Below are 27,445 nucleotides of genomic sequence, written 5' to 3'. Positions count from 1 at the left end.
CTGAGAACATGTAAGTGCACTTTAATTCAATAAACCAGCCGTCGTTGTTGATTCCTTTTTGACAGCATGTTGTATTAATTCATTTTCTGTTTAAATTAATTCGTGGTTTCGGACCACAGTTCGGACAAACAGCATACCACAGGTCTGAAGAGTGTGGGTGGCAGTGAGCAGGTGGAAGCCGCTCCGTGTCGCTGCTGCTGCCCTTCACATGACACACAATCCCGGTGGGGAGATAGAAACTCTGCGCAGCGACCGAGCAGCAAGCAGGGAAATGCGAACATTTTAACTTAATGCATGAGCGCCGAGTGTTACAACAGCAAGGAAGGAACCACTCGGAAAGTGTGATTTATTTTGTCGCATACCTGAAGAGGAAAATCAAACAAGCAAAGAGAAAAAACTTCCTGAACTGAGCGGGGTTCTGTGCGTTAGAGAGAGAGCGAGAGAGAGAGTGAGAGAGAGAGAGAGAGGGAGAGAGAGAGGGAGAGAGAGAGCCTGACAGCCCGGTGAATCGAGTTTACGAAGAAGCGCTCTCATATTTCAGTTGTCTCTCGGGCAGCAAGAGGACTTGTTCGAAGCTGGTGGACTCTTTGGACTGCTAATCATCGGTGGACTTTGACTGCGCTTTAAAAAAACAACAACAATTTCCCTCTCAACCCCGCAGCCAATAGAGCCGATATAATAAAAAGGAGTTGTTCCTCAAGTCCGCGGCAATGGGGTGAGTGATCCAGAAAGCGCTGCCCTTCAGAGCGCTGCTCGTGACACCTGCACGGACTAATAACGTAGTAATATTGTGTGTGTGTGTGTTTGTGAGTGTGTATGTATATATATGTATATGTGTGTTTGTGTGGCAAATACGACAGAACATGTCCACAAGTAACTGTAGTTTACCTGTAAAGCTCTGAATACATTTGATTATCATTGCCGTAGTGATAGAGAAAGACCCACATTTACTCATATAGCCATTAGCCGAATTATAAGGCAATGTTGTTCATTTAATAGGTGACTTCATCTGGTCTTTGCGGTCTGTGAGATTTGTAGATGTCACGTGTGGCTTGATGCCACATTTCTAATGATGGTCGTATTTATTATTTTCCAGCACATTAGAGCGGTCTAGTTCCTCTTTGAATACTTAAGCTCCTCCTTATCTGTCTTTAGGAATATGGTTTTGAGAGGGTCATGATACGGAGGAGTCAACACTGCCCACTAATAAGGAGCTGTGTGTGTGTGTGTGTGTGTGTGTGTGTGTGTGTGTGTGTGTGTGTGTGTGTGTGTGTGTGTGTGTGTATTGGTGCACTCCCACAGTTGTGTACAGGGTACAGTACACTATTTTGCCTCCATAGTCTGCTGTGGTGTGTGAATGTTGACTCTGTGGCTGAATGCCATAGTTATGTAATCACTAACTCACTTCACATCTACATATAGTGCAGATTCTTTATTTCTGAAGAACCTGCTCCTGTTTGCATGGCTGTTATTTGACTTGCAATAAAAACAGCTCAGTGTAATTACATTTTGATTTCATAATCAAACATGTCCCTGAGTAATTTATGTAAACTTTATGAATGCTTCCATTTGCGACATTAAGAAACATTGATTTATGAAAAACCCACAACAAGATGTGAGTAATAAGCAGCATTACTGTTCAGTGATTGCCACAGAGCTTATTTCTCCAGAGCAGACATGTGTATTTTCTATGGTGTAAGAAACCAGTTCATCAGTCTTGACTTCACTCAGGCATCCTCACCCAGCAGGTCTGTTGGGGAGAGGAGTCGGTAGTGGTATGTCATGAAAACTGTCCCAGTGGACCAGCAGCAGCAAGACAGGAGGTCACACCTACTGGCAGAGACACGGCAACAAGTTTGCTTTTGTCCGGCTTTCAGTCGGTGCCAACCAGTAGTATCATTTTACAGCTGAATTTTTGGGAAGGCGCTCACAAATGGCTCCCAGGAAAATTCCATCTGGCCACTTATTCACTAAAGCCACTGTTCAGGGTCACAAAGTGATAGGATTTGAAGCTGGAGCAGATGTTTGGCATTTGTGGTTGAGAAATTACTAACCATTTAATCAACTAATCATTTCTACGGCAGCAACTAATAATAATTTTAGTTATGGGTTAGTTGGGTCTCTTTAATCTGAAAAAAAGTAAAAACAAATGTTCATCTCTCATTGAATAAGCAAAGGAAAGCAAGACAATCTCAATATTGAGAAACTGAAGTGTTTTATTCTTGAAAAACAACATAAAATGGTTAATTAAAATTATTATTGTTTATCTTAAACAGAAGTGAAAATCAGGACTGAGTTCATGTGCAATATATCCTATAATATATCCTGGTTACATTTGGTAATGATGCAATGTGTCTAAGTGACAAGTCAACATAGATAAAAGTGAGTTTGTGTCTGTCTGAATTAGACAATGTTTGTCGTATTTTTTGCAGGATTTGGGTGTCGTCTTGCTCTTTGGTCCTAAATGAAGTTAAAGATTAACTATAAATTGCACAACACACACATATTAACAACATCAGTATCTATCTTCCTTTATCCCCTTCCTACCATAGGTCTTTGGTCATGTGATCCATCAACTATTGACCTTGATACATTTCTTATTGATCACATCATTTCCACATGATTTGTAAAGCACAATACTGTATGGATTAGCCCAAATGCTAATATTGTAGCAGCATGCCCAATATGTAGTTCAAGGTTGATGAATTTAAAGAGCTTGAGGAAATGCCGATAACGGTAGGAAAGAAAGTGTTTTTTAAGTACAGTTTCCCAGCTTAAGTGCTGCTTCTCAGATTGCCCGAAAGCCCATTCCTAATGAATAAAAAGTGTTACAGAGAGCAATACAATCAGCACATTGCTATTTCATATAAGCCACGCTGGGAGCAGCCCTAACGCACATATAGATGGTAATCTGCTGGCTGGCCAGAGAGTGCCAGTGACAGGCTTAACACTCATTGATTAGGCTGTGTGACGCGTGACCCGAGTAGGAGGGTAGACTGTAAACCCGATCAGAGTGTGTGTTCTCTGTCTGCGGTTGAAGGGTTGTGGAGGTGTAGTAGAGGAGCAGAAGCAGGTCTCACTGTTTAGCAATCATGGGTAAATGAAAGGGGACATACTGACGGCGGATTGGACGTCTCTTCACCAGATGGTTCAGGCCTAGGAGGCCATCTGCTGCCACGCTGCACTACTGTGGAGACTTCCTCTTTCTCCGAGCTCTCAGATTATGTTGGGCTCTGCATCCTATAGGCTCAGTGTGGTGGTGGAGGATCTGCTGCGGTTGCTAGTTTGAATCTGGCCTGCTGCCTTTTGTTGCATAGGATTCTGTCTCTTTGTCAGTTTAATGGACTGTACTGGCACGAAGTACAGTTCAGCATACTGTCTGCTGCCAAAACATATGGTGGTAATAATGAATGAGACAGCAAGATTAAAAGTATAATACTAATACAGTCAAAATTATAAGATGACAATGAAATTAGGCTAATTAACTTTTTTCAATTGTTTGATTCATTATTGATTAATCTAGCAACAGCAATTATAAAATACCTAAGTTAAAACTGTTGTTGATTTTAATGTTTTGTCAGTCAACTAATTGATTCATCGACTAATCTTTCAAGCACTAACCAAAATGCAAAAAAAACGCATTAAAAAGCCATAAATAGTTTTCTGCAAACAGAATGAAGCTAAAACAAAAAGGGTCGATTTAATTTTTGTTTTTTGAGTTTTTGATCTGACGTACCTGTCGATGAGATTGTCTATAACACTTTAAATCATTAAGAAAAGCGGTCATGAATACCAAGTCTCCAACACACTTGGATTATATGTGCTATTTAGTTTATTGCAGTTTTTGTATTTTACCCAAGCTTGTTAGAAATCAGTAATTCTGGTAACAGCAGATATTTAAGTAAAAAAACAATCCGTTATGAAATGATGAAGGACATAATGAAAGCCATCAAACAAACAACAATGCCGTAGTATTAAGATGCTCTTTGTTGTCCCTCCCTTCCAACACTTGTTGCTCTCTGTAGTACACCTTAAACTAGCCTTTGGATAGATGAAATAACAACATTCACCTCACGTTGCTGTTAAGACAAATATGCTCCTTTTTATGTAAATGTCAGGAGAAGATAAAAGCATTATGTATAGAGCTGTCATCTTTCCCTTTTAACCACTTTCTGCTATCTCAGTATTTAAGTATTCGTCTCACTCAGCAGGGATCTTGACGTTACTGCACTTCAGGCAAACCCGCTCTTTGTGTTTATCGTGGCGTTGTAGTGATGATCCCACAGAGCTCTCCTCTCCTGCATACTTTGCTCATTCACTCAGACAAAACACGGCTCTCACTAATAAGGCAGCTCTGCTCTGCAGCAGGCCTCGCAGGTAAAAATGACAGAGAGCCTCAACTCTGTTCATCCGCTATGAGCAAGAGTACTCCAGCTAATGAGAATCCAAGTTATTACATTTTCTTTTATGGTCACCAATGAATGCTGCACTAATTTGCTGTTTTAATATAGCCAGAGTCACCAGATCTTTGCACCTTGTGGCCCAGATGTTTTTCAGATTTCTCATTTTCTCCCTCTGAGAAGATTTGGGGGAAGATGTTCTTTTATTACTTGGTGCCACAGAAAAAGCCAATTATAACTTAGTTTATTGCTGTCAGCACCCGTAGAGAAATTGAGGAGGGTAAGGGCTCTAACTCTGTGTTGCTCGCCCTAATGTACTGTAGATATGTGACTAGTGAGTAATGCAGCGTTCATCACTTAACTTCTTTTGAACAGACCGAAATGCAAATTCCTCAGACCACTTAGATTCAAGGACAGCATTTTCTACATATTTTGTAAGTAATATTATCTCAAGTATTTGATGTAGCCTGATGATTTTTCCTGCTTTAGTGTCTTATTGAGACACCTTGGCCATCGGGAATTTGACACTTACGCACCTGAAGTGATGTAATGTTATGCGTTTACCGCCTGTACATTAGATCAGCATGCTGTTTGTTGCACATAGTGTGTGTTTACGTCAGGTCACCGGCAATAATGTGGTGCATTTAACTGAAAGTGTCTGTCCAGCTTTTTCTTTTTGCCTCTGGAGGATTATAAACAGGCCAATGGCAGAGTAAAGTTGTCTCGATAATGAAGAAATCCTTTTTAAAATGTTCCGGGCGTATTCATATCTTTATGCCTGTGGGTCTGCACCCAATAGTACCTGGATGTACAGCTGACTAGTTTATTCCTTCTCGGTTCGTTTCACGCTCCAGACGTGGTGTGAAACCCAGACGTGGTGTGTTGATGCTATCGCTCTGCTGACCCATCCAGAGGGGGACTTGACAAATCTGTAACAATACTGCCAAACTTATTTTACAAAAGTCTCGCTACGCTCATTTATCCCCATTCGTCTAATTATATGTGCTGCCTCACATGTATTGTGTGTGTGTGTGTGTGTGTGTGTGTGTGTGTGTGTGTGTGATTTGTGGAGCTGCTAAAGTAGCATGTAGTTCATTCTCTGAGGAACGTGAAGAATGTTGCATTGCACGTATCTGAAGCTGCTGAGAGGGCGGATTTCTGTCAAACAGGCTACAAAGCCTGTTCCGTGTTTGACTTCAGACTACCCAATCACTAATCAATAATCTAAACGGCTCACATGTGTCACTTTTATTTGGACAGAGAGGTAGATGTCTGTGATTGATGGGGAAAGTTTGTTTGGGGAATGAGCCCGGAGTAAATTCTTAAACTCAGGAATTTGGACGAGGCCGTTTTCTCACTCGCCGTACCTGAATTCTACATCTGCAGCAGAACACAAATGCAACGTGACTACAACCCCCTCGCATTAAACTCACCATCCAAACTCTTAGTCAAAGATAGAAGCCGCCTGCTGTTATTCACACTTTCTCTCCAGGCACGGTGTCATCCTGCATCATTTTAAAATGTCGTCTTTAAGCAGGATTATCCCGCTCTCCGCAAACTTCACTTAATCTCTGGAGAGCACAGGGTTTGGGTAAAACACAGGTATTGATAAAGCAAACATTCAAAAGAATTTAGGAGAACAAGAGGCAATGGGCTTAGTTGTGCATCACTCATAATATTGCTGCTCAAAGTTATTGTCGTGCAGTTATTTAGACACCGCAACCTTTTGCAACACTTTTCTTCCTCAAAATTGAAACTATAGTTGTTTGTGGAATAGATTAATGTTGTTATGTTCATATTTATAGGTACAGTTTGACTTCTGGATCAGCACGGTCCTTGGTTTTAATTTATTCTCTGTGGGTGTGTAGGTGTATGTAGGCATTGACAGTGCAGTACACACACACACACACACACACACACACACACACACACACACACACACACACACACACACACACACACACACACACACACACACACACACACACACACACCTGTAAATTATTTAAAGCAGCAGATGGGGACAGAGCACCCAACAGTCAGCGAGAGACGAAATCCAGCGGTCACAAAGTCCCAAATGTCACCATCTTTTTTTTTTTATCCAGTTAAATCAATCAAGCTAATGCTTTTTATCTCAGAAAAGCAGATCACTGGATTCCACCAACAGTTGTTTGAGTGCATCCATGTGTTCAGCGGTGGCCTTTCTCTTCTCTTCCCCTGCCAGTGTGAGCTGGCTCCAGACACCGCCGCTGCAAAGGTCAGCGTGTGTGTGTTTGTGTGTATGAAGAGCGACAACAGTGATCTGTATAATGGCTTTTTGTTGTCCCCAAAGCAGATGAAAACTGAGATTAGGCTTAAAAAGGACAGTGAATTTATTAGGCTTTCATTTCTGTGAGAACCATAATCCCAGTGGAAGTAGAAGCTTTATTAGCTCATGAATTATCGCCGCTCGCCTGCCTGTTTCTCTGACATTCACCGGGACCTTTATAATAGTGCGTTAAAGTAATACTGAACTGAATGTCTTCTTGACAATTTGGTTTTGCCAGTTGCTGTATAGCATTACAACAACAATGGCACCATCTGTACCCCGACAGGGAAATGTGCTTCTGTTTCTGCTAGCTTCAGCAGCTTTTTGATATTATTTGTAAGAATAATGTGAATTGACTTTTTGAAGAACATGCTCTCAAGGGATTTTGTATTTTAAGCTTATTTTTTTAATCACATCCCTGTGCTCTAAAAAATGCAATATTTATAATGGCTTTTGAGGTGCCTGAATGATTTCTTTTTTTTTTTTACCGCACCAAGCAAAGTGTGGCTGTGCCCCTGTGGCCAGTTCAACCACCTTGTTCCCACTTCACACATTTAACTGAAATCCTTCATGTCATTAAAGTAAATGGCAGGCCATGAAGGGAAAGCAAATGGAAGATTAGGATTTCAACAACGAAAAGCTAAAAAAGCTCTCTCCTGAGACCATGTTTGTAACCAAGTGGGAAGAACTTTACTGTAGTTTGACACACAAATCCTCTCTGGAAACCAATTGCAAGCCATCTTGACGGTGACTGTACTTTTAAGGTAATGTAGAGGGAGAGTCCATAATGAAGGAAGCTGGCATATTAGCTGTGTTGCAGCTTCACATTTTATATAAATTTGCATACACGTGTCGCCATATACATTCACGCAATCGTTTTCCTGCTATTCAACAGTTGATGTGGTTAAAGAACCAAAAGACATAGTAGTGCACAGTGAGGACGAAGACTACCAGCGGACAAACATGGATGTCAACACCAAGGAAACAATTGTTTTAGACCGCATCAAAACATCCCCGTTAGCTATCACGAGTGCATGCAGTCGATACGGGATGAAGCGTCCAGCACTACTTGCGTTTTGTATGACAGTTTCTGGTGTGACCATGCAGTTAGACCCATGGAGAAGACTAGGAAGAACATCCAAGAACATATTTTCAAGAAAAGGAAGATATCGGGCCGACTAGAAGGGCAGAAGATGCCGGGACAAACCGATAAAATATAAGAGAACAGGATAAGAAGACACAGAGAAACACTGAGACAGAAACAGAGGCGATATACTAACTTTTTCAAGTAGGCTATAAAGATAAGTGTGAGGCAGTGAGTGCCCAGTAAACGTTGCCCTGTCTGAAATACACACATTCACTTTCACATTTTGACTTCCAGCAGGATAAGTACTTCCCATCTGTCTCCCCCATAGTCTTCATCTGCATCCATTATTGAGTTCTTGAGGTGTCCTCTGATCCCTCTCATCCAGCCACTCCACCTAATTATTCCAGAGCATCACAACCACCTTCACTCACCTTTTCAAAATTAGAACTTCCAGTGGACGATGTAACCACCATTTAAACAGCGCCACTGTACCGCTTCAAAAAAAGATCAAAACTAACCCAATTGCTGGAATGAAGAGCAGGCTTGTGGCATTTCTCTATATTTGATTAAATGTGTAGCTTTCCCAGTCATACAATTTGTAGGTTTATAAATATTCTGACCTGCACAATTCTACACTATAAGAGTTTAAGCAAGTGTAATATGCCTGTATAGTAAGCGGTTTGCTTTAATGTCTTAAACAGAAAACACGGCGGAAAAGAGGATTTTCTGAACATATTTCCTAGCTTTCAACTCAACATCCCAGTCGTGTGTGTGTGTGTGTGTGTGTGTGTGTGTGTGTGTGTGTGTGTGTGTGTGTGTGTGTGTGTGTGTGTGTGTGTGTGTGTGTGTGTGTGTGTGTGTGTGTGTGTGTGTGTGTGTGAATGCCATAAAGATGAGAAAAATTTCCGCTGTATCTTTTTCAGCGTGCAGTCATTCAAGTTGAACAGGCTTTCTGCTCCTGCTCCTTCATCACCATGTTGATGCTCTTCTGAAGCACACGTGCAGCGAGCTGCTCGTTGCTGAGAGGCAGACTGCTTCTCCCTTTTCAAAGACAGATGACATGATGTTGAACTTTTCCCCATTACAGTCGTTGTTGGAGTGGGCTTTGAAAGCTTCAGATTTGGTAAAGTTGCAGGCAAAATACCCAGATTTGAAGCTTTTCTAATGAATGTTAGGACTCTAATTGCAATCAGTGAGAAGATCAAATACTGTATTTTGATCAGATAAAATGACCGGACACAACCACTAGGAAGGACAAGAAGGTGAATGCTGGCTACACTGGTCACTGGGATGTTTCAGAAGTTCAGCGGAGTCTTAATTTACTTCTTGTTCTCATAATGGGTGGAAGCCATGATAACATTGTTTCCTAATTATAGAAGTTGTTTGCTCTATGGTGATTCACCGTTGCTTTTATTGCAAGTTTAATTTAAGGATTGAAGTCGCCACAGGCACTCAGCAGAAAACAATAATGAAACCTGCTGAAACGGAAACGTACTGAAACAAAGCTGATGTGTTGTCAGCTGCGCAAAAAGATTTTTTAGAAATTGAGCAAACGTGTTTACAGACTGCTTAAGGCTAAACGGAAGAGAAGCAATGTGAAGTAACTCTTTCTAATAGGGCTGTGTGTGTGTCAGACACATTGTTCTGAATGACTTTACTTCAAGAGGTTTGTTTTCCTCTTTATACAAGACGAGTCGTGAGTCTTCTCTTGTTTGACTTGTGTTATCATCAGTAGACTATTGTCTCGAATGTATTTGGTGCACAGGGGAAATCTTCCATTCGACAACAGATGTGAGTGCATACACCTACACGCACGTGCAACATTCTCACACAAACGCCTAGGTATGTGTTACTGTCGCCTGTGAGAGGGGAGGCCGTGTTGGTGTGCAACTGGCTGTGGTTTGCCGTTTGCTCTGTTATCACCTGCCTGTCCGACTCTCGGGACTCTGCATCCCTGGAGACAAAGCACAGTGTCCCTTTTCCCTTTTTTAGTTACATAACTTGCATATTATGGCTCTTATCTTCAGTGGTCTTTCTCTCATATCGTCCCTCTGCTCTCCAGGGAGCAGCCGATCTACACCACCAGGGCCCACGTCTTCCAAATTGACCCGACCACCAAGAAGAACTGGGTCCCTGCCAGCAAGCAGGCCGTCACCGTCTCCTATTTTTACGACAGCACACGCAACAGCTACCGCATCATCAGCGTGGATGGATCCAAGGTATGTGTGTATGTGTGTGTGTGTGTGTGTGTGTGTGTGTGTGAGTGAGAGTGAGATACTGGTGTACAGACATGTGACCATATGAGGAAGAGATAAATGATCATTTCACTGAACCCTAATATATATATATACTGTATGTTTATCATAAATGTTAAAAGTTGTTCCCAAGCAGGAGAATTGGTGACAGAGCAGCAGAACTTGAAAAACAAGAATACGTTATGAATTGGGAGCATCTGCTGTATGCAATAACAAGCACAACTACTACTACTACTACTACTTATCATCATAATACTAATAATAAAGATACTTGAGCACACACACCAAACATAATATAAATACAGTTTCTGATCTTGGATTTTAAACAACTACACATATTCATGTCCAGGCTCACGCAGCCTCACTTTAAATGTGATTTAGCCTGCTACCTTTGCTAAATCTGTGTCTATTGAGATGGTTATGTATTTATTTATACAAATATGTTAATAGTTCAGCACAAAAAAGTAACATGTAGGTTGAAATTAAAGTCTGAGCATGAGCAGACTTCCCCTTTAACAAATATACAGCCGAGAGCTGCACACCTGTTGAGCAATTAAACTAAATTATCTGTAATTTACTGTCATCAACAATCGGCTGACCGTACTCATCCTTTAAGGTCTGCAGAACCTGATTTGATGTTTTTCTTTTGAATTCAGTTTCACCCGTGTTGGTTGCTTGGTTACATAACATGTACCGTATATGAACATTCAGCTCATTTAAAGAAAATTGATTGGTCTTCACCAGAGAATGATGTTGAGGTTAGATCCTGCATAGGATAAGGCACCATGCGAGTCTGCCTGTGTACCGTATTCACGCCTTCGTCCTCCACTAACTGAAAGAGTAGATTATGTGTTTCCATGGCAATCGGATACTTCTGTGTGTGTGAAAACCAGAGGAGAGTTATGACAGCGGTATCCCTCCGCAGACCTTGTCGCACAATCTCAACTCACACAGATTACCTGCCGAGCCACTTCAGAGACGGAACGGGTTGACGGTTGTTTTACTCCGTTTCTGTTCCCATTGTTTGTCTTTTTGCCATGCACCTCTCTGTTTGGGTGAAGGGCCTGTTGAGTTCAGTGTTGGGATTACCAACCCAACAGCTGAAGGGTGGGTCTCAGAGGAACTCAACATAGATATATGTGAATGTGGAGTATTTGCATAGCAAGCATTTTCTGCTGTTGCATAGGACATAACTTCTTAACAGCTTATGAGATTTTAGATTAGGGACCCATTTTCCTGTGCAAGTTATTCTTTACAATAAAATAAAATGCATTATTTCTCTATTCCTGCATAGCATTGTTGAGTCAAAAAAAAAAGTCAGTTTTCTTTTTAAGAAATACACATGTATATGTTTGTATATAGTCATGGCCAGGAGTCCTGTTTCTGCTCTCTTATTCCTGTCATCCTCTCTGTTCTCTTGTCTCTCTACTCAATTCAATATGCTTTATTGATATGAGTGTAACAATGACAATCTTGCCAAAGCAGGAAGAAGCAATGAGATTATAAAGAAAAAGGTTAAATTCATAAATTCAGGCAAATAGCAGAAAATAATTAACCCGTTGTGTGTTGGTGAAAGTGTGTGTGTATTGATGGCACATACACTCCTGTAACCTTGAGTAACAGTACGTGTCATATAATGTCTGCATGCAGCAGCTATATGTGAGCTCTGAAGATTAACATGTATTAAATCAAACGTTAAGCCAGTATAATTAGAGAGCTGAGTCAAAGTGATGTTGGTATGAGCAAAGTAACCGAAAGCGAGGAAATGTTGAGTCATATCAAATTAATGTTAAAAATAGTTTGTGTTATGTACACTAGCTGTGAGGGAGACAGGTCTGTCCTGAAGAATAGTCTGTGCTGCTGCACAGACTAACTGTGACAGACCGTCAGCTTATATTCGTCCATCCGTGATGGCCGGGCAACTCGCTGATGATGATGATGATGATGATGATGATGACGATGATGATGATGATGATGATGATGATGATGATGATATTGCAAGTCGAGGAGCATATCAGCACTTTTGACTCTTGCTCATCCTGAATCGCACTTTCATACAGCGATGTACCAGTATGACGACACAGTGAAGGGTTCCTGTTGTACTTTATAAATCATTCCATGTGTGATTACTTTCCGAGCTAACGTAATATTCTTTTCTCCAGCATCCTTGTCTCCTTTTAACGACCTTATTTAAATTTTATTTTGTACTACTCTTACTCAGCTAGTTTACAAAATGTACATTGTGACTCATGTACCACAACCTGGGGAGCTAGAAGACATGTTTCTACCAAGAATAAGAATTTAAATTCCTCTTAGGGAGCTTGTTAAATGTGTTTGTGTCTGGCAGGTTTACTAGATGTCAGTTTATAACTAGTTTAATGTATATGCCAATATTACAAACTACAGGCAGTTTCCCTGTGTTATCAACTTGCTCCCCTATACAATTGTGCTGCACCTCAAGTACACCATATAGTTTCTCTACCTGTGTGTCGTAAAGCATTATTTCCACTGGGGATGAAAGGAACATGTCCGCCTTGCTTCAGACCCCCCCCCCCCCCCCCCCCCCCCCCCCCCCACACACACACACACACACACACTTTTAAGTTGGAGTTTGGTTGGATCATTAAAATCGCGTTAGATTGGGTACTTTACTGTTTTCCCAGCCATCATGATGAGAGAATGCACTGGGTTGATACAAGTCCCAAAACAATCATCCATTAGGATCATAGTGCACTCACACCAAAGCTGGTACGAGCTAAAGTGAATCTCAACATCAGGAAGTTCAGTATTGTCAACAACATTGCACATCAGGATTTTGTCAGAAAAACACCAGGAACAACCTTTAAAAAAACAAAACATGAATGTCATCCAAAGCATATTTATTAACTCCTTCCCATGAAAAGGATGCTTTTCATCAGCCGACCATCAAGTGTCAAAGGGAGCATAGATCGATCACATTCACACCCTCCATTTTTAAAACGGTTGTTGACATTTGATTGATCCAACTTCCTGTCAGGACACCTTCTTTAATACCTTCATAGTCACATTACCTGTGCCTGTTCACGTATGTGCAGCCTGGAGAAGCAAGTTCCAGTTCCATAGTCGTAAAACAAAATGTTATGTTTAATGCAAAATTCGAGCTTTAATAATACAACTTTTAAATTAGGCTCCCACTAAAGCATAAGGGGCGTGCTCAGTCATAGTATGTTAGTCGGTAAATCTTCATATGTCTGCGTAAAACAGCCTTCACTTTAAGATTTCAATGTGCCGGTGCACACATGACATCAAGTTAACCCTGCTCCTCCCTCAGACACCAAACCTGCGTCATTGCCACCAGGGAACAGCGTATTTTTGCAGTATGTGGTGAGATGAAATGCATCGGGTCATTAAAGCGGTTGGCAGACACACAAGAATATTTAACATTTCACTTCATCTACATCACACCTCATCTTGATGAGCAATCACAATTTTCCATTTTGCTGCCTGCTTTGATGAGAGGACATGGTGACCGTCCTCTCGTCTTACGTTGGCTGTGTTTCAGTTTGAACACCGCTGCCAGTCCTGCCTGTTCATCATCACCATCATAACCATCGTTGCTGCCCCTTTGTCACCATTATTTTGATATATCCTTCACAAACTGTGCCACACATTCAGCTGCAACTCACTCTCTAGAATTGTCAAATTAGTGTGTAAAATAGTGAGTTACTCAAATGTTATGAGCAAGCACAATAAAACTGACTCATTTACTTAAGAACTAACATGTTTCAGAATATCATGTTTTAGATTTTTTTAAAGACTAAACCCTTTTTATAATATGTGAAGTGGAGTCACAAGTTAGCCGTGGGCTTTGGCTCTGTAGAAGTTTCTGAGGTGTTCTTTTTTCTAGATATGACGAAGTCATTTGGTGCTTGACAAGTGATCAAAGCGCTTTCCCTCCCAGAGACTCCACTTCCACGTTCTACATCTTTTTCTTTTTTTACTGACTTTGCAGATTCTGTGCAGTCTGCAGACACGTAATCGTCCGAGGAAGATGTCTCCCATAACCTCCTGGCTGTCTCTAAGTTTCGAACTGATCCTCAGGCCATTGGCCAGCCCAGCTTCGCTCTGCGCCTCCTGTGCCACTTGATCCACAGCCCGGCTCACCACCGGCACAGCTGCTAGCGTCACTCCGCTCTACCTCCCTCTTTCTCACCCTTCCACTCTCACTCGCTTGCTCACTGAGTCGTGCACTCATACGTGACGGCATACAGTCACAGGGCCCAGGGTCGTGTATGTTAACTTACAGATGATTAGTTGGGATTCCACATCGTTTGTGTATGCCTTTTTTCTGTTGATAGTCCTGTTTCTACCTACGCTTCTGTCTTCAACCATAATACAGGATCAATAAGCTGTTTAAAGATTTGTTATGCATAAGGCTTGTGCGATGTGGTTGAATTCATTGTCAAGTTGAATTCATGTAATATGTAACCTTTGGGGGGGAAAAACCCAATTTGACTCTTGATTAATCAATTTATTGGTTTGGCAATGTGGCTTGTTTTGTCCAAGCGGCAACCTCCAGGTATGAAAAGTGAAGCCAATGCAGAGTTTCCTTAAACTTCTTTCGAATGGCTATCAAGGAGCAACATCTCTGGTTGCAAATTAAGTCTAATTGTATAGAAGGTTAACTACCTCAGTTCAACGTTAAGTTGAATTTGACAAGTCAGCTGTCACTTTGAAGAGTTACAACTTCAAACTGAAGTTCTGAACATGATATGTAGAGGAGGCTCTGTTTCTTCACAATGATCATTAGAGTTTCATCTAATCTTAACACAGTTAAATATTCACACTGTTCAGGCTTTGCTCAGGTTCCCTCTCAGGAGCACTTAGGTAACCTCTGTTTTGATAATGCCTCTAAAACAGTGATGATTTTAAAATCAGATTAACGGCACCTCTTCTTAAAATCCCTTGATGCTGGAATAAAGCCTGAATCAGAGGCTGTAACTGTAATCTTGGCGGCATGACACTGAAAAAGGTCTTTTTCTGTGTCTGTGCAGTTATGTCTCTCATCAGGAGCTGTGAGCATTGTCCTTTATTGGTCAGACATGTTCAAGAGGGCATTGACTGCCTGCTAGTCTCCTCATTCTGTTTTCTGTTGGCTCAGTCTCTGCTTTTGGGGTCTCTGTGTCTACTAATGATGCAGTGTAAAGTAATTTTAACACCTCGGCCACTGAAAAGATGGAGATGGAGACGGTGGGGGCGTAGAAAAGGACTCAAGTCTGTCAGCAATTTGTATTCTTGAATCCTGTGATCAGAGCTATGTTGCTATGAAACAAGGGCTGCACTGTGATTAAACTGTCTTCTATTGTTTCCTAATTGTTGGGATAATTTGCATGTGCTGTGTTTTAAGTTTACTTATATCTTGGTAGTGTGATTGGGTTTGTGTACATGCCCAGAAGTAAATTAAAGCTGCTTGTGTTTACATCTAGCTGTTCATATATGGATTAGACGTGTTTATATCTACAGTGATGCAGTAAACGCACTCAAATTGAGGCCGTCTGGTCAGGCTGAAATAGTCTTTAGGACTATTTCTTTTGGTTTCTGCCATCGCTGCCTCGTGCATTGGTTCCAATTTTAGAAATGCAGCCGATGTTTTCCACCAGCTGATTTACATCTACAGCTACAACAGCAGGTGAGCGTCTGCTGTAGCCAATATGGAGACTGTAATTTGACTACTTAGAGGTTAGTGGGTCGCACATCTTTATATGCAATTGTGGAACAAAATGATGGCTATGAATAAATTGTTTTGCATAGACACAGTGTGTGTGTGGGTGTGTGTGTGTATGTGTATGTGTATATGTATATGTATATATATATATATATATATATATATATAGTTTTGTCTCATCTGACCAAAGGACATTCTCCCAGAAGCTTTGTGGCTTGTCAATATGCTTTTTGGCAAGTCACATTAGCTCTATGTTCACAGACGCAAAAATGAAGCATACAAAGAAAAGAACACTGTAGCTACTGTGAAACATGGAGGAGGCTCGGTTATGTTCTGGGGCTGCTTTGCTGCATCTGGTACAGGGTGTCTTGAATCTGTGAAGGGTACAATGAAATCTCAGGACTATCGAGGCATTCTGGAGCGAAATGTGCTGCCCGGTGTCAGAAAGCTTGGTCTCAGTCGCAGGTCATGGGTCCTCCAACAGGATAATGACCCAAAACACAGCTAAAAACACCCAAGAGTGGCTGAGAGCAAAATATTGGACTATTGCGAAGTGGCCTTCTATGAGCACTAATCTAAATCCTATTGAACATCTGTGCAAGGAGCTGAAACATGCAGTCTGGAGAAGGCACCCTTCAAACCTGAGACAACTGGAGCAGTTTGCTCACGAGAAGTGGGCCACAATACCCGCTGACAGGTGCAGAAGTCTCATTGAGAGTTACAGAAATCGCTTGATTGCAGTGATTGTCTCAAAAGGTTGTGCAACAAAATATAAAGTAAGGGTACCATCATTTTTGTCCAGGCCATTTTCATTAGTTCGCTTTTGAATTGTGGTTCAACGGAAGATTTTAAAAAGCAATGTCTGATTTGTATTAGCTATTTTCAGTAAATTATTATTTATTATTACTTTTGTCAGTTTCAAGTTATTTCAGTGACCATTGTGGGTTTTTCTTTCTTTAACGGAAGGGTACCAACAATTTTGTCCACGTGTGTGTGTATACCCTCAACCACCCACCCTAGGTTGTCTCTAATGGACTGCTTGACCATTATAAATCAAGTGGGTGTAATGTTTGATGTTTCTCAAGTAATATATTGTCACGTCAGCCATTTTCTAGTGCTAGATTGTGGGGTAGCAGCTGTCTTTGGACTAAAAGTTTTTTGGCAGCTTTTGGCACCTATAAGAACACCTCCATTAACAATTCTTCTTTCATTTGACTCGGAGTTACCATTAAAGTAGTAGCAAAGTCTGTTTATGTGGTATCAGTGAGTTATTTGTAAATTCAGACAAAACTTTACACTCATGTGCTAATAGCTTCCCAATGAATGAGGTTGGCACTTTTTACAAGTCTGACTCTGTGCTTGTTACATGTGAAACCTGGAGGATGAATTCTGTAATGGAACATACAATGAGTGAAGGGATGGTCGACTTCTTAGACTGTGTCAGTGTTTGTGGATTGAAGATGGATTCTTTGATTCACAAGACATTGTGAGACACTTACCATTCAGCATCATGGCTGGAGTATGCTTCCAAAGACTGCTTTGTATACAAAATAGCTCTGTATTTTAGAGAGGTTCTCAAAAATGTACATGAATCAGACTGTATTTATGAAGTGGATCATTCTAAGATAAATATGGCAATTGTAGTCAAACTTGTCAGTGTGGGCATGGTGAAAGACTTCGGCAGGGTGTTATAGATTTACTCTGTATGAATGGAGCTACAATAGGGGATTGTCCTTTGCTAAATACATACTATACTAGTACTATTCATCATGTGAATGCAGATGCTGGAGCTCCTTCTTTAATATGTCTTGAACAAGACACACAGTTTTCACAACACGCATTGTTGACAGGGACTGTGCCCGTCAGGTGGACCTGAGATCCATGCTGGAATTCTATACATCTGTATTGATTACCAGAATGATCTCCACGAGGGCTTATTGGTAACTTATTTTGTCCTGACAGGTGATTATCAACAGTACCATCACGCCCAACATGACGTTCACCAAGACGTCGCAGAAGTTTGGCCAGTGGGCGGACAGCAGGGCCAACACTGTGTTCGGACTCGGCTTCGCTTCGGAGCAGCAACTGGCCAAGGTGAGAAGACGCTGCAGCATCACATGAAATCACAAAAAGCACCCAGAAAGCTTGGAGACGATTGATTTCTGTATTTGTCCTAAAACTGGAGTACAATGGTGCACTATTTTGTTATTCTATTTAAAAGTATTTAAGAGTCTATCTGGATCTTAAATCCTCACTATCACTAGATAATTGGCTCCATCACCTCCCAAAATGTTTTCAGATGAGCCACACTGCGTTTGACATTTGAGTTTGTATTATCATCACAGCTCTTTCACGTCTCTCTCAAATTTACAGTTTTCTGAGAAGTTCCAGGAGGTAAAAGAAGCAGCCACGCTGGCAAGGGACAAATCTCAAGACAAGGTGGAGACATTGAGTAACCACTCCCAGGTAAATTATATCTCTCTGCTGTCTGAAATTCTGATTCAGTACAACACCTCTGTTGTTGTACTGTCTTCTCTACAGAGAGAAAACTGGTAACACTGAGAAGAAAAAAAGCATTTCTCTTTTCTAATTTCCCTAAAAAACACCATCAGCTGTTGTTGTGTGTTTCTGATTCTGTGTTTAGAAAAAGCTTCTGGCAGTTCAAATATTTAAATGAACGTGGGTCTATGAAGTTTGTGTTGAATAGAACATGTCAATACAACAGTAATCATTTATGTAACAGTGTTAATTGTCATAAATAGAGGTCAAAGGTCATCCTAAGGTACTTACTGCCCGGAAAGCCCCACAGCAATTAAGAGGACAAGGAAGCCAGTGAGAGTCATAAAACAATACAAGTTTCTCATTTCAAAACAAATGATGTCCAATTGATATTCTGTCAGTAAGTAAACGTCATTGATTTGAAGGTAGATCCAGCAGCCTGGCCTGTTCCCTGCCTGCACTGACACCAGATTGCAGGAATCATTCTCAGCTCTGAGACACACAAAGCTGCTGGGCCATATGACATGATAAATACTGGCATCAGTTTGCTCCACCCTTCTGCTGCCGTAGCTGACATGTCCATGGTGTTTACAGTGTTCCACCAAAAGAAGCCCAGGACCTTTTTCCACAGTCAGAGCACGATTTATGAGACACATTTATGGATTGTAACACATCAGACCTTTCAGAAAGCTGCAGGTAGATTGAATCAAAACCTGCCCTGAACCATAACACGTCCCCTCTGTCCTTTACCAGGAGTCTGGACGTGAGACGCCCTCAAGCAACCAGGCGTCCAGCATTAATGGGACAGATGATGAGAAAATCTTTCATGTCGGGCCAGAGGCTGCTGTGCTGCAGACGGAGAACGAACATCTCAAGAGTGCAGTAGAACAGAGGTAAGGGTTCCTTTCATGGACACCTCAGAACAACCTCTTGAAGGAGACATTCATCTAAATGCATTTTCACCTTCCTGGTATAATCACATGCCACATAACCTCACATTACAGCAGCACTCCCTTCAAGGGGCATCACATCACTTCTATTTGTCTCTGCACCAAACTGTGCTCAAATGTTCTCCCTCTCCATCTTATTGCTACTGGGGTGATATCATGGCCCCTAAGGGCTCAGAAATCATCTGATCTAATCTAAACAGGGAAGCTGCTCTACTCTACCATTTGGTTATATGGCCTTCATAATCCAGTTGTAATCCAGTGTATAAATCACTAATGGCATGAAACACCAGATGGGATTAGAATGACCCAAGGGCATCAGAGTCGACTGAAACTACAGTACGTACATTTAGCCAGAATTAGTACTGGATAGCAACAAAAAAAACAAACCACTGACATATTTGATCCAGATGGGATAAAAGGCTCTGAGGTAAAAAAGGAAAGACCAATTAGCAGGCCTTCCCTAACAATACTTCATACTTTACTCACACTTATTTTCCAGTACTTCTAAATCATTTTCCAAAAGGGAACTGATGCCTAATCATACATTCATCATTGCTCTGAGATGCTCTGAGATGCAGAGATGCACACATATGTATGTATGTACGTATGTGTATATATATATATATACACATACGTACATACATACATATGTGTGTGTATAAAGTTCAGTTAAAGAAATATCTTAAGACAACTAACTAAACTCATTAAGCAACTGTATCTTGTAATAAGTAAGGAAATTGTAGGAAATTGTACAAACGGTAAAATAAAGCTTTATTGTGTGCGTTTAAAACATTGATTCTAGACAAAACATTGGTAAAAGACAAACATTTGTTTCAAACCAGTGCATCAAGCTTACATGTATCTTTAAACTTCTCCAGCTTTTGGTTGTAAAACACAGTTTGTCCACCATTGCTGTGTTTGCCCCTTCTTTCGTGCCTTCACAGGCCTTCAGATTTTGTTTTCTGGAAATGTGTCACAGCAGTAATACAGCCGAGGACTGCAGAATGCTGCGGTGCAAGTCTGTCCACATTTGATGGAGAGCAGCATACTTCAAACCAGCCATGCATAAGGAAGGGAACAGCGATGCATACTAAATATACATCACAACCTCTTCGCCCTTATTGATAAACTACAAACACACTCTGTGGTATAAAAAGATAACTAACTGTATGTTGGAGCATGTCAGCAGCTCATTAGAGCTTTGAGACTTTTCTCACTTATTTCTTTTTTTAGGATTTAAATATCTCTTGACGGTGTGATGTACATCACATCTAACGAAATAGTCATGACTGGAAAGATTTTGTAGCATTATGTGTCATGTCGATGGGCACAAGCCCCAGGCATTTCAGCTCTAACCTGTCTACATTTTTCTTCCATTAATAACTCTCCTCCTGGATCTCTCTCGGTCTCTTCTGTCTGACAGCAACACCAATGCCAAGAAGTGGGAAACGGAGCTGCAGACTTTAAGAGAAAATAATGCCAGGCTGGTGGACGCGCTGCAGGAGTCCTCGGCTAATGTAGAGAGCTGGAAGAAACAACTTGGTGCCTGCAAGGAAGAGAGTGACACGCTCAGGGAAAAGGTAATACAGTGAGGGAAGTTAACATTGATCCTGCTGGCAGACAATGTGACGAGTCAGAAACACTGTTGCCTCTTTTATATAAGGAACAAAACTGCACCGTAAACTGTTGCGAAATGAGTAGATTATCGATTTTAAGTGACCGATTAATCCGACTAGGACAGATGGAGTTGGACGTGTGACTCCAACAGCAAATCTTTGATAAATCTCGAGTTTCTCGAGTTTCTTCAATCTAAGTGAACGAAGTACTGTAGATTGTATTAGTTTCTGTGTTCCCTGCACCAGACTCCACTATAAAAAGAATCATTTTAGTTTCATAATCAATGTGGACCGTTACTGCAGCTGGGCTGGTGTTGCAATCATTAATTTTGTAACATGCTGCAAGTTTATTTTTTTGTCTAATTGCCACTGTCAGTTTTCAAGACATCTCTTATAATATGCAGCATATTTAGGATTCATTAAATACAAATTAGAACACTTTTTCACAACAACTTCTCCTTTTTCGTTCTTTTTGCAGATTGCACAACTAGAAGTTCAGTGTAACGAAGCCGATCAGGAGAAACAGCAAAACTCCCAACTGTCTGTACGAGTGCAGGAGCTAAAGACTGAGCTGCACGAAAAAGAGCAGGTGAGACTTCTGCAATACATTCGTCTTGCAACAACAGGGCCACTGTTGAATGCAGGGGTGTCTGTTTAGATGACAGAGGTAACAGAGGTGGTATTTTACCCTGGAAGTTTATGATCCACTCAGACCCCTTCATCACAAAAATCACACTCGCCCCTTTGTCTCCTGAAGTTACAGATCTACTTTCTATTACTGACTCCAACATTTCAGTGTGTCTCTTCACTGTACACAAGGTCTTCACCTCTTGTTCTTACTCAGTACCACTCCTCTCCCTCAGGAGGTGATATACCTCCTATAATCAGGTCTTGTTGTGGGATCTTGGGTTGTGTATGGATCGGTGTTGTTACTTTTGCCTACCCAGCTGAACCCAGACCATTCTACTGCCCAACGTTTCTCCCTCAATTTCTTTTTCCCTTACTTTCTGTGTTGCTTGTTTTTAAAGCAATTTACTTGATATCTGTTCTGTTTTGGTACACTTAAACTCCACTGTGAAAATAGTCAGACTGGGGGAAATGTAATTCATCCACTGACTTTGTCTGTAGTCAGAGCAGCAGGGAATTTTGGCACAAATGCCATTAGTGGCATCGCCCTATGTGTACTGCTTCAGTCATCTATAATCCAAACTAGCAGACTGTCAGCTCAGCGAGCCTAATGGTGCTGTTATTGCTAATGAGGATGAGCCCCGCACGGCCACACAGTCTTTTGACCTCTGCTCGTTGCTGGTTAAATGCTGTTTCTGTCAGCAGGCGAATGATTAGGACCGAATTGTAGAAATGTTTGAGAGTCTGGCTGCCTTTTTTTTCTATATGTCTCCCCATCAACGTCATGAAGGGAGACACGATCATCAGATGTGTAGCAGAGGGAAAGACGGTCAAAACTAATTCAGTTACTATATAAGGAAAATAGTTAATAAGGCGTTTAAATATTTCTGTATGTAATGGATATCTGGCAAAGATCTTTTAGATATTTTCAAAAAGTGACCCGTAGACCAGCAGGTTATAAACCTGGACCCTGCAGCAGATGAAGCTTTACGCTCTCTTGAAATGTATATGATGTTCGTGTCAATCAAATGTAAAAAATAGGGGGAAAGAAAGAGTCCATCCCAATTCCCAGAAGCCCAAGGCGACATCTTCATCAGGGCTTCAACTAACAATCATTTTCATTATCGATTCATCTGCAGAATATTTTCTTGGTGATGTGTTTTGTATACAAAATACCAGGAAACAGTAAGTTGATTTCATCAAATGCCTCGTTTTTATTCCTGATTCTACAAATTTACCAAAACGACGTTCTCACATTTGAGTTCCTTGAAGCATCAAATGTGTAGAATCTTTGCCTCGGGGGGGAAAAATGACTTAAAGGCTTAATAGATTAATAGGTATTATTTGCGGATTCATTTTATTGTCCTATTTTCCCATTAATTGTCTAATCAATTGCTCAACTAATCTTAGAGTTTAATAGTGTTGCAAAAATAATGACGTTGAGACTCTGCTGCGTAAAGACCCTTTTAAATCCTCCGATGTAAACGGCGTGTCTGGGATGTTCTGGTTTAGCACCTGGCAGCCTGAGTATCAATAGAACATGTACATCTTTCCTTGGAGGGCTGTATATCTTACAGGAACAGGAAGGAAGTAGTGCAAAGAGCTGGAGCTGATTTATTTTTTTTGAACGATTATGAGCAAAGAGTGATGTCCTTCGGGGGCTTCGGTGTTTCCACAGTCCTGTGTATCAGCCATATTGCTCTTAACAGTGACCGATGGACCTGCAGAAGGAAGTCTCATTGTTTGCAGAGCACTGATCCAGAAGGCGGCCCACAGAGGCTCATCTGCAGAGTGACAAACCCCCCGTCTAGAGATGCATACGCTCCACTCCTCCAATTAAAAACGAGCCTATGAATTATTAAGCATTCACTGTGGTGTTGACCTCAGCGCTGGCCAGTCGTGAACTAACGGAACAAAGCTGCAGCAGAATGTGTGACAAAGACTGTATGTGATGTGTGTGGGTGTGTCTTATAGCTGCAGCGGGTGAAACTTTCAGAGCAATAATAGGTGATTGATTGAGAAGAAAACAAACATGTACGCATAAGGCAGAAAAACAGAATCAAGGCCTCTGTATTCATTCTAGTCTGTGTTTCTTTCTTTGACCTTGCTTTCCGTTGTTCCTCACCTGCTTTGTAGGTCAGGAACCTGAAATGTGTCTGTAGCACCGTGCATCCAGTGCACGACTTGTGTTCTTCTTTTCTTCCTCTTTTGATCAGATTGATTGAAATAATAACATCAATTTAGTATTTTATTCAGACAAAGTTTCTTGTGGAGCTGCTGCACAACGTTACAATGATTAGTTTGACATTTGGGGAAATTAAACTTATTAGTTATACGTTAACTTATTACCTTTTATTCTTGCTGAGAGTTAGATGAGCAAATCGATACCACACTCTGTACGATGAAGCTGAAGACATTTAGCTTAGCATAAATATTTGAAACACAACAGACTGATACCAGAGTGGTCTCAATATTCTCCTCAAAGTCTGCAAGAAAGCAAATGAGTCTCCCGTTATTCAACAGTTTCCTCAACATTTGAAAAGTTTGTCTTCTTTTGTTAAATAAGCTATTACATTCTTAAGAGAGAATCAACCTGATGTTGATGTTTTGTTGGCTTCTGATTAACCGGCTTCTGTATCTATTTTTCCCAGGAGTTGGAGAACCTGAGGAAGCAGGCAGAGATAATCCCTCAGCTCATGGCGGAGTGCGAGAGCATCACTGCAAAACTGCAGGTACGTTCAAAGGATCCAGGAATCCCCCAACACGTTTCTCTCAGTTGTGATTTACAGCAGAGTATAAAAGCGCGAGTAGCACGTGCGAGTACATGACGTCTGTCACAGCGAGGTAACTCGCAGGCTCTGAGGCGTGAGCAGCGCTTTCAGACGGAGGTAGAGAACGAGAGTTCCTATTCACCATTCTGCCTGAGGGCTGGTGACACAACATTCTCGTCACATGTCTACCAACGCACATTGTGGTTAATGCATCTGTTGATAAAGGACCATGCCTGGCACAACACAGAGTTGATTATTGCCTCTTTGAAAAGGGTTCCTCTTCCTCACCTGTGAGATACTACATCTCTAGCATAGCTTATTAGTCTTCCAGCGGTGCAGATACAATCTGTTTTGCTGACTACAAAAACAGCTGAAGTAGATCGAGAGCTTTAATGACTAAGTCTGGTAACATCTCTGTAGGTGTGTGGGTTGTTGGGTGTGAGAATCTTCTGTTGCCAAAAACAATAAAGATTCACGCCCATCACGTCCTGTCCTCCTTGTAACAAGGAGCACCTGTTCGGCAAGTCTGATTCCTCATTGAGTAATATCAGACTTTCTGTGAAACCAGAAGTGCCAGGCTTGCTGAATGATTGTACACTCCATCAGGGCCAAGCCTGACATGAGCTCATCTCGCCCTGTTCTGACTGACTCAGAGCAGGATTTTATCATCCAAGCTGTCATGCTTGTGTTATGTTTCAAGCCGGGGCAGGGAGGAGAATAAAACCAACAGTGGCATGCCTGAAGTTCTTGTGCTTCACAAAGCTCGACCGCTTGGTTTGTTTCTGCAACAGCCAGCTGGATGAATGACAGTGACAACAGAATCGGCTGAAGCAGGAGTTTATCCAGCCAACCAACCAAAACTCAGCAGAAGCATAGACAATGGGATTTCTCGAATACCTCCATTTATCCCAGAGGCCCAAAATGAAAAACGTAGCCACAGTCCAGTCAGATGAAAGGTAATGGGTGAAGTAAAACTGTTGAAATGTCTTTTTTTCTGTGGTTTAGTTCTTTTAAAAAAAAAAGAATCCCTCTACTCTACCTCCGTGGTGATGGCTCCTCTCTATTTAAAGACGACACCCCACGTGGAGATCAGGTTTCAGGAGTCCACTAGAGGAGACAGTCATGCAGGCGCAAAACCCATTTAGCACTCCTATTTAAAACCCCTCCCTTCAATAGTATCTTTGGCATTAATGTGTCAGTCGTGTCACCTGCTCGTCTGAAACACTTGCTTTAACTCAATGCAAAGGAGCTAAATGCTGAGTTGAACTGCTTTAATCTCATTTTTGATGGTAGCTGTAAAAAGCTCTGTCTTTGGTTTGGCTTAGATACACCCAAAAGATCATACCATCTGATATCCCTCTTAAGACATGAACTTGATTTCCCTGTATCTGCCGTAATGTAACTATTGTTTTGTTTTCCCTTAATGTCCGTCCACAGACTGCTGAGACGAAGAACAAGGAACTGGATGGGAAAGTAGAGGGTCTTCAGCTGGACATAGAAGACAGTCAACAAAAGCAGGGCAACATGAAGGGCGAGCTGAAGAAGTTCATGGATATGCTGGATGGAAAGATAGACGAGCTGCATGAGTTCAGGCAGGGGCTCTCCAAGCTGGGTGTTGATAACTGAGTAAAGTGGCACTGAGCTGAAAGGGTCAGAGGTCAGGTACGAAGGATTCACTACAGTGTGTCTTCAGGGCAGAAACTATGTGGCACCTATTCCCCCAAGGTGATGCCCACTCAGACACTATCAGCTTTGGCTTCTAATAAACACTACCATGTGAGAAAGAGATGTTTTCGGAGAGACTGGCAGGAGGAAGGCCAGCATGCTCCACCAAATGGCTCCATTTTGTGCGCTGGCTTTCTGAAACTAAATCAAGAGTAACAATTTGAGCGTTCTTTCCCGTTTCTGCTGGTGGTGGGTTCTTAGATTCTGTCCATCTGTCTTTTTTTTTTTTTTTAAGGCTGCAACACTTATTCACAGGCAGCTTAGGGTAGAAGAGGGGACTTAAAAGGGCTGAAATGAATAACACACAAAGACGATGCTGATCAGCATCACTCTAGTAATAATTGGTGTTAATCCTTGTGGCCCCCTCAGAGAATTAGAGATGAAATGTTTCTACAGACTGTCCTCGCTGTTGCCTCTCGTCTATCTCAGGTGTGTCAGAAGACAGTTTGTACTCATTAGATCATATGCACATACAGGACAAACGGCCGGGACACAAAGTGCCTCCAGGTGAGTGTAAACCTACCTGGCGATAAGAAGTGATGACCATCACCATAATATTAACTTGATGACTTTTGTCAGGAAATCTGATGAACATCAAACATCCACTTACACAATGAGATGAGAAGAAAATGCAGGTAGGCGACTGTAGCAGGAAGTCATCAACTCTCTCGTGGGTGTTTTTAGTAAACACTCCTTTTGATTCTATTTTGCATGAAGAAGGAACGCTCTCTTGTTTTAGGAGCTTTCCTTCAGAAACATCTAAAAATGACAATGGGTGCCCCCTTTTCCCGTGAGTGTAGTGAAGTGTTCAGAGGACTTTCTGTGTGCAATAGTATTTTTGTCCATGTGTAGAACAAAGATATCTCCCATGTTGTTGATGTGCTTCTTGCACACTCGTTTTTGTTATGGTGGTGGTTATTTTTGGGGTGAGGGGATTTGGTGCTGCTCGTTGGGTGAATAATGTGAAAGTGTACTTCACTGGGGACATTTAGTTTGGCACTGTCAGATTCTTGGTTTCTGTTTTACATATTTATTTATTTTGGTGCCTCTCTGCAACTAGTGTTTCTAGAACATACCAAGTAAAACAACCTTCACCTGATGTCTTTAGATGTACGATAATATATCAAATATACCAAACCTGTCAGGATGCAGAGGTTTTATAATTATTGAGGATATGTTAGCAGGATGGTGTCGCAGCTGCTTTTGGGGAAGTTCATCTTTAAAACATGGTACATTTGAAATCAAAGGCATATGTTGTCGTGGAATATTTACAGGGTAATACTATGATGTTATAAGTCTATATATTTTTTCATCACTGTTTTGATCTACGAAGGGACATTTTGCTTCTCTCTCTGTTGAACCCCACTGTTAATATGTCTCCTGAACCTGGAACACAAAGTATGATCCTTCCTTTCAAAACCAATGCCTCGTGTGCACTTTTGTGACTCCTGTTCAATATTGTACAATAGAACTGACAATTGTTAAAATTTAGTTTACTTACAA

At 41.3% G+C, this 27,445-nt stretch overlaps 1 protein-coding gene across 1 annotated transcript; it reads left to right on the top strand.

Annotated features, from left to right (window-relative positions):
* Nucleotides 1–248: 248 nt before the first annotated feature.
* Nucleotides 249–27,445, top strand: homer2 (homer scaffold protein 2). The gene is made up of 9 exons (XM_079170891.1): nucleotides 249–715; nucleotides 9,858–10,014; nucleotides 17,717–17,848; nucleotides 18,128–18,220; nucleotides 19,007–19,146; nucleotides 20,627–20,783; nucleotides 21,298–21,408; nucleotides 24,098–24,178; nucleotides 25,655–27,445. Exons 1-9 carry the CDS (start codon nucleotides 711–713, stop codon nucleotides 25,841–25,843), a joined length of 1,065 nt encoding a protein of 354 aa, XP_079027017.1. The 5' UTR covers nucleotides 249–710; the 3' UTR covers nucleotides 25,844–27,445.

Source organism: Pholis gunnellus (genome assembly GCF_910591455.1).
Source record: "Pholis gunnellus genome assembly, chromosome: 1".
Lineage (NCBI taxonomy): Eukaryota > Metazoa > Chordata > Actinopteri > Perciformes > Pholidae > Pholis > Pholis gunnellus.
Note: the sequence above shows the minus strand (reverse complement) of the source record. Positions and strands in the feature narration are given on the sequence as shown.